Source organism: Pseudonaja textilis, chromosome 1, assembly GCF_049901715.1.
Source record: "Pseudonaja textilis isolate UNSWEBS1 chromosome 1, rPseTex1.2, whole genome shotgun sequence".
Classification (NCBI taxonomy): Eukaryota; Metazoa; Chordata; class Lepidosauria; order Squamata; family Elapidae; genus Pseudonaja; species Pseudonaja textilis.
The window spans coordinates 17,519,488-17,533,305 of NC_141990.1; the positions used below are offsets into that span (position 1 = coordinate 17,519,488).

Below are 13,818 nucleotides of genomic sequence, written 5' to 3' on the forward strand. Positions count from 1 at the left end.
TCTTGACTAATCAGAAATTTGCTTGTTCATATTATTATGAAAAAGCAAAAAGTTGTGATTTGATGTTAATGCCTTATTTTATTGTAACAAGGAGAGTTGGAAGTCAAGGCTTCTTTTTCTTTCTTTCTTTTATCTGTCCTCACTTCTCCTTCCCCTTTTTCTCCCCACTGCTTTCCTGTTTACTTTGTATTTTGTATTTTACATTACTTTATGACTCAATTAAAATGTTAATGGAGAAGATTTTGCTTGTTAGAAGATGGCAAAAAGTGATCACATGACCCCCAGGACATGTAACTGGCATAAATACATGCCAGTTGTCAAGCATCCAAATTCTGATCATATGATCATAGGGATGCTGCAACCATTGTGTGAAAACCAAAATATGTTACTTTTTTCAGTGCCATTGCAACTTTGAATGGCCACTCAACGAATGGTTCTAAGTCAAAGAGTACCTGTACAGTTTTAAGCATCCCAATTCAATATATGTCTATGCAGGGGTGGGATTCAATTGGTGTTACTACCGGTTCGGTGACTACGTTTTGTGCACGCATGTGCACTTTGCGTGCACACATACCTGATGCTGAAAAGCGCAGCGCGCAGCATTTGAAAAGCCTCTTTTTTCTTGCTTTTTCAACCTTAACTGTACCACGCAAAGCAGCTGAGGTTGAAAAAGCAGGAAATAAAGTACAGGTAAGAGCCCAGGGAGGGGTGGGTGGGCCAGATAGCAGCAAACATAAAACTAGTTCAGTGTCTGCTGCTCTTCAGAGCTACCAGTTCTTTAGAACCAGGCAGAACTGGTAGCATCCCACCCTTGCGTCTACGCAGGTAGAGTTCAATGGGATTATTCCTAGGTAAGTGGCTAAAAAATCACACTCGCTATTTAAAAGTTCTTCATTCATTCACCTTCTTTGTTTGTCTACTTGGGAGACACCCATTGGAACTTATTTTTGAAGGGGCACATATACCATTACGGTAATGGACAATAAAACCTTATATCTGATTTTTACAATTTACAGAAATTGTCTGATAAATTGAATAGGCTTCAGTTACAGGTAGCCCTTGACTTACAACAGTTCATTTAGTGACCGTTTGAGGTTACAGCAGCACTGAAAAAAGTGACTTATGACCATTTTTCCCATTTATGACCACTGCAGCAGGTCACATGATCAAAAATTCAGATGATTGGCAACTGACCCATGATGATTGCAGTGTCATGTGATCACCTTTTGCTGTCTTCTGACAAACAAAGTCAAGGGGGAAACCAGATTCATTTAACAACCATATTACTAACTGGTTAATGCAAGTGCAGTAATTCACTTAACCGCCGTGGCAAGAAATGGGGCAAAATTCACTTAACAATTGTCTTGCTTAGCAACAGAACCTTTGGGCTCAATTGTGGTTGTAAGTTGAGGACTTCTTTTTTTATTTTTTTATTTTTTTTAATAATTTTATTTTTAATTTTTAAAAAAATTTCTAGCTGACATTTCCACAAGTAACCTCAGGACTGCTAGAAGGGAACAGGAGGTGGTTTGTTGGGCCCGTTAGTGGTTTCCAAGTTTGGTTGTTTTGCGCTGACGTTTTATTACCAAATTAGGTGGTATCGATCAGGGCTAGGAGAGAGTGGAGAAAACTGGGATAATTGCAATTCATCGGCGTTTGACTTGGCGCGAGTTCTTGGTGCTTCGTTAATATTTTTATGTTTTAATGGGTGGCATTTTTCTAGTTTTTCAGACGATTTTGCGCGTTTCTTCAAACCTTTTCCTGGGAGTTGACTGAAAGACAGGCGGCCTTCTCCTGTGTCTCTGTCCTTTCAAACTTCTCTGCAATTTGTGGCGGAGTCACAAGGAAATATTGTCAGCCAGGGAATGAGGCAGGGAGCAACTTGGGAGGGGGAGGCTTGGATTTTGCAAAAACTGCAGGTAAACTGAAGGAGAAGCAGAGCCCAGCAGTGTCATCACTCCAAATGGTTGAGGATTTCTTGTATAGAATGTTGTGCACAAATATTGCATAAAGTTAAAAGTTGATTGCTTTAAATGCAGCGATATCTGATGGAAATATTTATTATTTATTCTTTCAATTTCTATAGCCATCTTCTTTTGAAGGAAGCTTCTGATATGTTCTATTTGAAGCATGTGCCTTTTAAAAGGCTTATTCTTTTATATAAATAAGGCTGGAAGCAGACAGGGGAAATAGTCAGGGTTCCACGGAGACACAACTTGGATCAAGTCAAGGAAAAGTAGCATCCTGGAGATGCAGAGGAAGCACACATAATCTATATACTTTCACTGTGTTTAAAACATTTACTCTTCAATATTCAGCGTGTGCGCAAAGATGTGAAGTATACACATAACACACCTTTTTCTAAGATTGAGATCAATTTTGGTTCTGCATTGCAAGATGAATTAATTAATTAATTAATTCTTTATTGGCCAAGTGTGATTAGACACACAAGGAATTTGTCTTTGGTGCATATGCTGTCAGTGTACATAAAAAGAAAATATACATCTGTCAAGAATCATAAGGTACAACACTTAATAATAGTCATAGGGTACAAATAAGCAATCAAATCATACTAGGAAACAGTCGAGATAACAGGGCAGTGTTGATCTTTCCCTCTCCTAGACTGTGCCAGTTATAATTTACAAATTACTCCATTAAAACAGGAGGGGAAGTGTGTATGTGTGTGTATGTGTATACACACACACACACACACACACACACACACTGCTCTTATTTACTAGGGGTAGCCTTGTGGTTACTAAGGGAGGCCATTTTGTGGCCCACAGCTCAATTTGATCTCTCTTTTAGGGGACCCAGATTTAGGACCCAGATACAAAAGCAGATACAAAAATCTATGCCACCAGATTAAAAACTAAATGCACTAATTATCACATTAAACAAGAGGAAACCCTTCTACACACAAATCCCCCCCCCCGTGCTTTCTACAATTTTGTAAACAACAAACTAAAAGACTCAAGGTCCATCCCACCCCTGAAAGGACCTAATGGCAAAGACTGCAATGACGACACCATCAAAGCACATTCTTTGGCTCAGTATTTGTAAACAGCAATGGATCAAGCCCAGTACTTCCTAGTCGAACCACAGACAACTACAATGATCTAATACATATCAATTTTACAGAAGACATTGCTGAAAAAGCACTACGCAATCTAAAACTATCCCTATCTATTGGACCGGATGGAATATATGCCTACTTCTTAAAAAAGCTATCCACTGCCATAGCTGAACCTCTAAGCATAATCTTTGAAAAATCTTTCAAGACCAGCTCCTTGCCAAAACTATGGTCATAAGCCACGGTCATCCCCATCTTCAAAAAGGGAGACCCCAGCCTAGTTGAAAATTACAGACCAATCTCCTTATGCTGCGTCACCTGTAAAGTCATGGAATCAATTATTAACCAATTCATTATCCTCCACTTAGAGACAAACAACCTACTCTCTAATAAACAATTTGGTTTCAGAAAAAAACTATCCTGTTATCTGCAACTCTTACACTGCAAAAACATATGGACTACACAACTCGATCAGGGCAAAGCAATAGACGCAATCTACATAGACTTCTGTAAAGCCTTTGATTCAGTGGTACATGGCAAACTACTACTAAAACTAAAATCTTATGGTATCTCTGGATACCTACATAACTGGATAGAAGCATTGCTGTAAAACAGACAACAAATGGTCAAAATTGGGAGCGTCCTATCAAATTCTGTACCTGTCAACAGTGGTGTCCCCCAAGACAGTGTTTTAGGACCAACTCTCTTCATACTCTACATAAATGACCTCTGTGATCATATTAAGAACAACTGCGTTCTCTTCGTTGATGATGTAAAGCTATTCAACACCGCAGACGATACTACTACCCTCCAAAAAGACCTTGACTATGTATCAGAATGGTCAAGCAAATGGCAGCTTCAAATCTCAACAAATAAATGCTCTGTCTTATATATTGGCAGAAAAAATCAGAAAATAAAATACAAGCGAAATAGTCAAGACCTTGTTGAGGATCCAAACTTTGGACCTTGAAGTACTCATCTCCAATGATCTAAGTGCTAAAGCCCACTGTAACTACATAGCCAAAAAGGCATCAAGAGTTGTTATCTAATCCTACATAGCTTTTTCTCTGGTAATATCACACTACTAACTAGAGCATACAAAACACTTGCTAGACCTATACTTGAATACAGCTTATCAGTCTGGAACCTACATTATGTATCTGATATTAACACAATTGAAAAAGTCTAGAAATATTTCACAAGAAGAGTTCTCCGCTCCTCTACTCATGCAGAATACCTTATGCCACCAGACTTGAAACTCTAGACCTAGAAAACCTAGAACTACACCACCTCTGGTCTAAATATAGTATATAAAATCATACATTGCAATGTCCTACCTGCAACTGAACACTTCAGCTTCAATCATAACAATACAAGAGCACACAATAGATACAAACTCAAGGTCAATCGCACCAAACTTGACTTCAACAACAGAGTGGTCAATGTTTGGAATACTCTACCTGACTCTGTGGTTTCTTCCCCGAACCCCAAAAACTTTAACCTTAGACTGTCTGCTATTGACCTTACCCCCTTCCCAAGAGGCCTGTAAGGGGCGTGCATAAGCGCACCAATCGTGCCTACCGTCCCTGTCCTATTGTTTTTTATTTTTCTTATAAGTATCTATCTCATGTATTCAAAACTATATTTATTCTTATACCTGTATCTTGTAAGCGATTGACAAATCAAATAAATACTAAATACTAAATTGTTGGTGGCAATATACTGACTCTGTAAACCACTGGAGAGTGCTGTAAAGCATTGTGAAGTGCAATATAAGTTAAATACTATTGCTATTAAAATGTTATGCAGAATAGCAATGACACCAAAAATGGAGGAGATAGACAAAACATTTTGATATAGAAAGAATAGAATGGAATGGAATGGAATGGAATGGAATGGAATTCTTTATTGGCCACGTGTGATTGGATACACAAGAAATTTGTTTTGGTGCATATGTTCTCAGTAAATAAAAGAAAAGATACATTCATCAAGAGTCAAGAATCATCAGGTACAACACTGTCATAGGGTACAATAAGCAATCAAATCACGCTAGGAAACAGTCAATATAAATCGTAAGAATACAAGCAACAAATTTACAGTTATACAGTCACAAGTGGAAGGGGATGGGTGATAAGGAGTGATGAGAAGATTAATAGTAATAGTAATGAAGACTTTGGAAATAGTTGGACAGTGTTGAGGGAATTATTTGTTTAGCAGATTAGTAAAAAATTAGTAAATAATTACTATAATTGAAATAATGCTAAATATCTCATTTAAAGCAGAGGAGTTTGAGCAGGTGATCTGTGGATTTACCCTCTAGTTCAGTGGTTCCCAAAGTGGGTGGTACTGTCCCCGGGGGGGGGGCGGTGGGATGTCTTAGGGGGGCTCTGAGAGGCAAGGGGGCGCTGGAGGTGAATGGCAGGGCACAATTCAGAGGTGAGAAAAAATCCCCCTGCCGCCGCATTCGAGGCAAGGCCCTGCAGGATCATCCCATTGACTTGCACACTCTGGAGCTCCACCCTGAACGCAGCCTTGGGAAAGGAGAACGCAGGCAGCGCTGGGAAAGGAGAGCAAAGCCAGAGTGGCTTTGGTCTCCTTTTCAAACATCCCAGTGCTGTGTTCGGGGCGGCGGGGTACTGCCCTGAACACAGCATTGGGAATAGGAGAGCAAAGCCAGAGTGGCTTTGCTCTCCTTTTCAAACATCCTGCTGCCGCCATGTTCCACCCCATTGAGCCCCTTGTACTGGAGACACCTGCCCAAGCAAGTCCGAACAGAGCAGTGCACAATGTCAGTGGGGTGAGCCTGAGAGAGGGAAAGAGAAAGGAAAGAGAGAGAGAGAGAGAGAGAGAGAGAAGGAAGAAGAGAAAAGAAAAAGAAAGAAAAAGAGACAAGGAAAGAGGGGGGATGGAAGGAAGGGACAGAAAGGAAAGGAAATAAAGAAGGAGGAAGAGAGGGAGGAGAAAGATAATGAGATATCTGTTCTAGTCTAATCACCTGCTCCAGCAGGGTTAAAAGGGTGTGTGTGTGTGTGTGTGTGTGTTTCTCCTTGTAATTTACCAGTACATTTTGGTTTTGCCTTCTTCAGAATTGGCACTGTAATACATTGGGGAATGTACATTGGGGAAAAGTAATTCATTAGGGTGGAGATCTGGTCCAATGGATCCTGTTTAAAGCCTCAACAAAATGTGGAAGCTTCCTGATAGTCTTGGCCATGTATTGTCCACAAAACCTTTAATTAATAGAAGTCAAAGATGTTTCAATGTGGAAAAGGGCCTCTAAACTAGGCCTCATTTCAATCTGATGCATCAGGTCGGTAATTTTTGCTGCAAAGAATCACAAAAGCTTCTGGGTTGTGCACAAGAAGGGACACGTGTCAATGCAATTTAGCAACATAAAATAAAGAAATACAAATAAAATAAATCAACAAGAATCAGCAAAGCATCTCTGTTTAGATTTTATTCACTACTAGAATCTAATCAGAGATGCTTTGCCGATTCCAGTCCTGCCCCAGCAGGGTTGGAAGGGAGTATGTGTATATGTGTGTGCATGGCTGTCAAAACTCCCAAAACAGGTCAAGTAGTTCTGGGGAGGCCAGTCATAAATTAGAACACTTGCTAAGCAACTGGCCATTAATTGAGGACCACTTGTATTTGGTTTGCCAGTCACCAAACCACGCTCACCCAGTCAAGTGTCCAGCAAGCCATGCCACCAGTCACATGACCAGCAAACCACGCCCACCCAATCACGTTACCAGAAAACCACACCCTCAAATTAGGCCACTCCCACAGAAATTGAATCCCGCCCCTGGGTGGGGAGCATTGAGGTTGAGTTTGTAGCACCGACGGGGCGGTGGACTGAAAAAGTTTGGGAACCACTGATCTAATTCTAAGTACAGGTAAGCCACATCCCAGCTCCTTGTTTCCTTTTCTTAATTCCTTAAAGATATTATACCAACAAAGAAATTCTATGCATCTGGGAGAATTTTCCAATCACAGAGTCTACAGGTCAAGATGTTATCTCTACAGTAGGGCTTTGTACATAGTTTGCTGAAGGGAAGGGAAGAGGAGGGGAGGAGATAGGGGAGGGGAAGGGAAGGTAAAGGGAAAAGACAGGAAGACTTGTTGCTCTGTAAGGAAGAGGGATGGTTTCTAAATGTGATTACGTATGCATCAGAGGTGGCATTCAGCAGGTTCTGACCAGTTCTGGAGAACCGGTAGCAGAAATTTTGAGTAGTTTGGAGAACCAGAAAATACCACGTCTGACTAGAGATTTTACACTGTCATGCCTATCAAGCCACACCCACAGAACCAGTAGTAAAAAAATTTGAAACTCACCACTGGTATGTATGCATGCATGTGGAAAAAAAGGAGAAAGGGAGACAGAGAAAGAAGATTCTAGAAACAAAATACTAGTTCTTCCATTGTTAACTCTGGCTTTACTCACTACTGACAATTCCTCAAGCAAATATAGCTGTTCCACTACCACTCTGACACACACGAAGTTTCTATTACACATAGACAGTTTTTCATGCTTTACTCAAATGATAAACTTAGGAACTAATTGAAATTTAAGTATATAGCAGGGATTTTCTTACTTCCCTTGCTATTTGAAGGAATGAGGGCTTCTGTTTTATGTTTGCAGTGAGACCCATCCTCAGCAGAGAGATGAAACCCCACGCCTACAATTTCAAATTGTGGCAATATTGCCCATTGACTATTGTGCTAGAAAATTGTTCCCAAGGAAAATGTGGATCTAACTGTCTGGCCTACATATGCTAGCTGGGAAATTTGGAAACTGCAGGCTGACACATATGGAGGATATCAAACTGGGAAGGCTAGAATGAGTGTTACACTGGGTAACCATAACAAATGTGTCTGGCACAGCTCACACAGTACTGAGAGCAACACTATATTCTCCTTAAGCTTTTCAAAATATACTTTTTAAGCATGTGTAAAAATCACATCTGAATATAGTTCATAAGGGGTTTATTGGATAACCCAAATGGGCCATTAGAAATGAAATGTAAAAAAAAGTAAAGGGGTGTTGAGACAATACATCAAACCAGATTCCTTATCTAGTAGCACCTGTGGTGTTTATTCCAGCATCAGCTGTTCATCTTCCCGAGAAGTCACTCTGGAGAAGGTCTATACAAGAAGTCCCCAAACTTTGCAACTTTGGACTTTAACTCTCAGAATTCCCCAGCCAGCTATGCTATGGTGGCTGGAGAATTCTGGGAGTTGAAGTCCATAAGTCTTAAAGTTGCAAAGTTTGGAGACCTCTATCTGTGTAGCTACTAACAGTCAGTATTAACTTGACTGGTAAGAGTCGGATATGATGAGAGTTGCATATAAGTATTTGGAGTTAGGCATGATGGGAAATACATATAAGCATAGTAAGACAAGTAGTCCTCAACTTATGACAGGGCAGGTTCCATTACAGGTGTAAGTAGTAGCAATAATTAAATGAGGTGCCCATGTGATTACCTTGTTTAATAACCAAAATCCCTGCTCTCCCCATTGCAGTTATTAAGTGACTGCACAGGTCGTTAAGCAGAGCATAGGGTAGATTGGGTGGGAGAGGCCCTGGGAAACGTAGCACAGTCCAAATCCCACACTGCATATATCTGCCCCAGGTCTCCCAAAGCCCTCCAGACTGAGGAAACCCATGCTCCACTTCCTGCCAGATGGGTCCCCCAGGATTTGGGTCTCCTCTTGACCCTGATGGGTCCCACACCCTCCTCCCCACCTGTCACAAATTGTTCTACTCACCTTTTCCGTAGATCTCTTTCTAGAAGCAGCCGATTCCCCATGTGGCTTTCCGACATGGAAGCTGCATGGGACCAGCCTGGAGGACCCATGTGGCAGAAAGTGGAACGTGGGTTTCCTCAGAGAGTCTGGAGGGCTCTGGGAGGCCCGTGGCAGATATATGCAGTGTGGGCCTTGGCCTGTGCTAGTCTTCCCAGGGCCTCTCCCACCCAAGGTACCCTATGCTCTGCATAACGACCTGTGCGGTCACTTAATAACTGCAATAGGGAGACCAGGAATTTTGGTAGTAAACCATTTTGGGACCAGTGACAATTCATTGTGGCTACTCCAAAATGGTGCCAGCTTCTAGGATGATACCATGTGACTTCCATAGGAGGCTGATGGGCAAATTGGCCAGCTCTCCTCCCTAAAGGTGATCTCTCTGCAACTTCCATAACTTCAGGCAGGGGTTATACATCCCTTCATTCAGCACCATAATAATTCCAAACAGTCACTAAATGAATGCTAGTACGTTGAGGATTACCTATTTCATGTTCAACATCTGAATGAAGCATCTTGGCATTTCTGGTTAGACTAAAATCATCTCCATGGTTTTCTTATGCTGATACTCTCAAATGGACTTTCCCTGCATTCTACTTTAGAAATCTACTAAATGATATACAGTCACACGTAGGGCTGTTTCTGAGCTCCACTACTCAGGATAAATTACCAAAAGGCATGTGCTAAATGGAAAGCCTAGCTTGCATTTTCAACAGTGCATGGTCACAAAATGTCACAATTACAAACTATGCAAGAGTCTTGTGGCAAAATGTATTATAATTTTTCACAGAATAAAAAACATTAGCCAATTTTTTTAAATATGTAAGTTTGTCTCTTGCTTTTTGCTGCAAGAGAATGAAACAACTAACTCTCTGAAAACAGTAAAAGAAAACAAAGGCCCAGCGTGTGTGTATTTAATCTTTAGCTATATAACTGCATTAACATTGCAACCTAATCTCCTTTTTCGCTATTTTTTTCTTCATACTCAGGAGAGTATATAGCTGTCAGTATGGATGTTTTTTTTTTTCACTTATCAAAAAAGAACAGCAACTTTTTCCAGCCCTGGATATTTTCCGCTACACTGTCCCAATCCATGAAACTTGCAAGGCCACTCATCAGAATCATGACATTTCATCAGAAGTCAGCTCCTTTTTTTTTTATTTTGATGTGGCATAACACATTAGTTGTAACTTGGACTACCTCAAACTACAAAACGGAACTCAAGTGGACTTTCTCGCATAGAAGAGATAAGCAAGCCATTGAAGGGAGACATTCAAAAAAAATATTTCCAGAGAAAGAGGCAAAGGTGAGGGAAAATACCCTCAAAAAATAACCTTGGTTTGAATTTGTTTGGTATAAGGTGTGGAAGAGAGAAACATTGATAGGCATTGTAAATTGCATTATTCTGCCCTATAACCATAAAGACCATTCCTAGAAACTCAGCCACTCCGTTACTTCATCTGCTGAAATGCAGTTATAAGGTTCTCCAAAGATGGGGGCAACCACACAAGAAGCTATACGGTCAGTCTCCATTCCCTGGGAAGAGGATTACTAGAGATGTGCCACAGAACAGGGGTCACCAACCTTTTGGACATCAGGGACCACCATTCTTCCCCAAACCCCCAAAACTTTAACCTTAGACTGTCTACTATTGACCTCACCCCTTTCCTAAGAAGTCTGTAGGGGGCGTGCATAAGCGCACCAACGTGCCTACCATCCCTGTCCTATTGTTTCTTTTATTTTTCTTATATGTACCCATTTCATGTATTCATAACTATGTGTATACTTATACCTATTATCTTGTAAGCGATTGACAAATCAAATAAATAAATAAAATAAATAAATACTCATAATTTTAAATCCTGTGGATCACTAATATGAATTTTGACTGATGGTGGCTTGCTGACATTGGTGGGAGGGACAGAGGGAGAGAGAGATCCGATCTAACTTCAGAGGGCTGACAGTGATGTTCTCTCTCTTTCTCTCTCTCTCTCTCACACACACACACGCATGCACACACACACACACACACTCACTCACTTACTCTCTCTCTCTCACACACACACAGGTCCCTCTCATATGCCCCCACCCCTCCAAGGCAGCCACATTCCTTCATTAACCTGCTTTTCAGCTCCGTTCTTGGGGACGGGGGGAGAGAGAGAGAGAAAGAGAGAGGAGAGGGTATCCTGCAATCCTAAATAAAGAACGATCAATTGGTAGGAAAACGGGATGGGGGATTTTCCTGCAGACTTTTGGGGGGATTTTCCCAGAGTCTCTGTCCTGGGACCACCAAAATTTTCTCACGACCCACCAGTGGGCCACCGCCCACCGGTTGGCGACCACTGCCTTAGAAGGAACTTAGCCAGACCAGCTTGGGAAAGACTTTCTGATAAGCACGTTAATCAATGGGTGATTGAGGAGTTGAGGCATCAAGGAAATAATAGGAGGAGGAGATTTTACTACTATTTGTAATCCCAAGCCTCCTCCCTCTGACCTCATTGGACAACAACCTCACAGAAGCCAGGCAAATATGACTGATGATGATGAAGAGAGAGCCTCATCTGCCATGGAGAAACCAAGAAGGACCTCAGTGTACACGTTTGTTGTGGATCTCAAGGATATATATTGACTCTTTTACATCTACAGCATCTGCATTGACGTTTTACATTTAAAAAAAAAGAAAGATAATATTTTGAGAGTTGTGGAGTATGATAGATATCTGAACTCTGTGGCCTTTAAGAACCAGCACCTATTTCAGATCTGCTGGATCACCTTCAGAAGGTAATCACTTTCATTGTAGTATATCTTTAGGAATGAATGAAAAGAAACTAGCAACATTATAACATATACCAGGGGTCCCTGGAGTGAACACATGCACACGGGCAGCTCCATATGCACGAGTGGCAGGTACTCACATTCGTCCATAGCTCTAGTTCTGTAAGCAATAGGCGCTTATGGACAAATGGACCTGCGTGCATGCCTGTCATGCCCTTGTCAGAGCCAGACTCTGAGGGAGAGGAAGAACAGCCGACAGGGAATGGAGGTGTGGCTCTGGAGGTTGTGGAGGAGGCTGAGGAAGGGCAGAGACCGGCTGGGCAGTCAGAGAAAGAACCAGACCCATCTCCTCTTCATCCTAGGACACGCAGGGAAGAACGGAGAAGGAAACAACTTGGTTTACAAGAGAGGAAGTGGCCATGATCACCCTCATTGGTTGCAGCTGGGGAGAATAATATATAAGAGAGATGGTTAAAACAGCATTGCCAGAAGCAAAGTGTGTGTTATTTTGGGCTGAAGTTATCTTGGTTGGTGTCCTTCCAACAGACTGTGCCTTGAAGTTGATAATTACTTATCTTGATCCATTGTGGAAATTCCTTCATTGTAGTTTGTTTTAGTTTTTTATTTCACCTCTATCTGCTCATTAAGTTCAGACTGTATTGCTTTCTTTTGAAGACTATTTTTGAATAAGTTTTATCTCCAACTGAGAATTATTGAACAGTGGGGCCAGGTTGGAGGCATTAAAGGACATTTATTTACGTTTTGCATTTTGTTATGTTTGTATTACACTATGGGTCATCACATTCACACAGAACCCCCACTGGGCCGCCAAGCCAGAAAAGTTGGGGACCACTGCCATTCAAGCTAACCAGGTCATAACCCAAGAATTGCTCCCTTTTTCAGGTAGATCTCAATTCACATGTGTACAGAATGTCTCTGAAGGGAAGTGTAGATGGTGTCAAAGAATGATACAGTTTCCAAACAGCTGTACAGATTCAGCAGATCATTCAAATGGTCTTCTTGCCAACCTTTGAATTCTGTCAACACAGAACAGTATTTATCCATCGCTATTTCTCTGTGGCTTAGATTAAAAAAAGGTCTAAAACACAGTCCATTACCTCACTAAGTTGGCACAAGGTCCCGGCCACCGGCAGCTCTGATAAACTCTTTGGATTACTGTCTCCGAGCCATTCTGCACTTGACAGGAAACCGTCCGGGTGACTGTGTAGTGGCACCAATGACTGTGGAATAGAAGAAAAGACAAATTCTGTTATTCAAGTTTAATAACTTGCTTTAGCTGTAGTTCACTGCAAATTCCAAAGACAGGTCAACAAGTACAAATGACCAGACTAAGACTGAATGCATGCCCAGGGTTCCAAGCTTGAGCACAAAGTCAGGTTTACAAGTCCTTACTTAAGGCCAACAGGAACGGGGCCCATATAATCTTGGGGAGGAGAGATGGTAGTGATAATTGTCCAAGGGTCAGGATTGCTGTCGCAGGAAAGGCTCACTTCTGGGCCCTGCCAGCCAATACTCCCTATTGGATGTTTCTCAGAGCATGCCCTTCCTGCCAGATAGATAGGATAGAGAGAAACGTTTCCATAAATGACTCACTCCTAAACTATGAAAGACTTTAAAGGTTGCACCCAGAAGCACACTTGGGCACCAGTATGCCCAAACCACCACATTTTGCATCAGTTAAAACTTCAGAATATCCCTCAAGGGCAGTCCCATGTAAAGCATATTACAGCAGTCCTAACTAGAGGTTGCAAGCACGTGAATGATTGTAAACAAGGGCCTCTGATTCAGGAATGAGTGAACTGGCCCTAAGGTCTGTAAAGGACCTCCTGATCATGGCTACCATCTGAGTCCAGGAGACCCCCAGACTGAGTATTACATCTGTCTGGGGCAGTGCCAACCCATCCAGAACCAAAGATGAAAGGTCCCTGAAACCAGAAGGTCCAAAAACCTAAAGCAGGGATGTCAAACTGGCGGCCCACAGGCTGGATGCATCACATGAAGGCCACGCTCACCCCAGCTCCGCAAAGGAAAAAAAATGTTGCGAAACATCACATGACAACATTGTGACGCTGTGAGTTTGACACCAGTGACCTAGAGCCATTCAGTCTTGCTTGGGTTGAGCTGAAGCTTGTTATACTCTACCA

General features: G+C 41.7%; 1 protein-coding gene across 4 annotated transcripts in view; it reads right to left on the reverse strand.

The window, feature by feature from the left end:
* Nucleotides 1-13,818, reverse strand: part of COL26A1 (collagen type XXVI alpha 1 chain) — a 202,460-nt gene that overhangs the window by 145,500 nt on the left and 43,142 nt on the right. For all 4 annotated transcript variants that reach the window (XM_087926860.1, XM_087926849.1, XM_087926852.1 and 1 more), the window contains exon 2: nt 12,772-12,894. In XM_087926860.1, the coding sequence (XP_087782986.1) occupies nt 12,772-12,894 (123 nt within the window). The remainder of the gene's footprint in view (nt 1-12,771; nt 12,895-13,818) is intronic.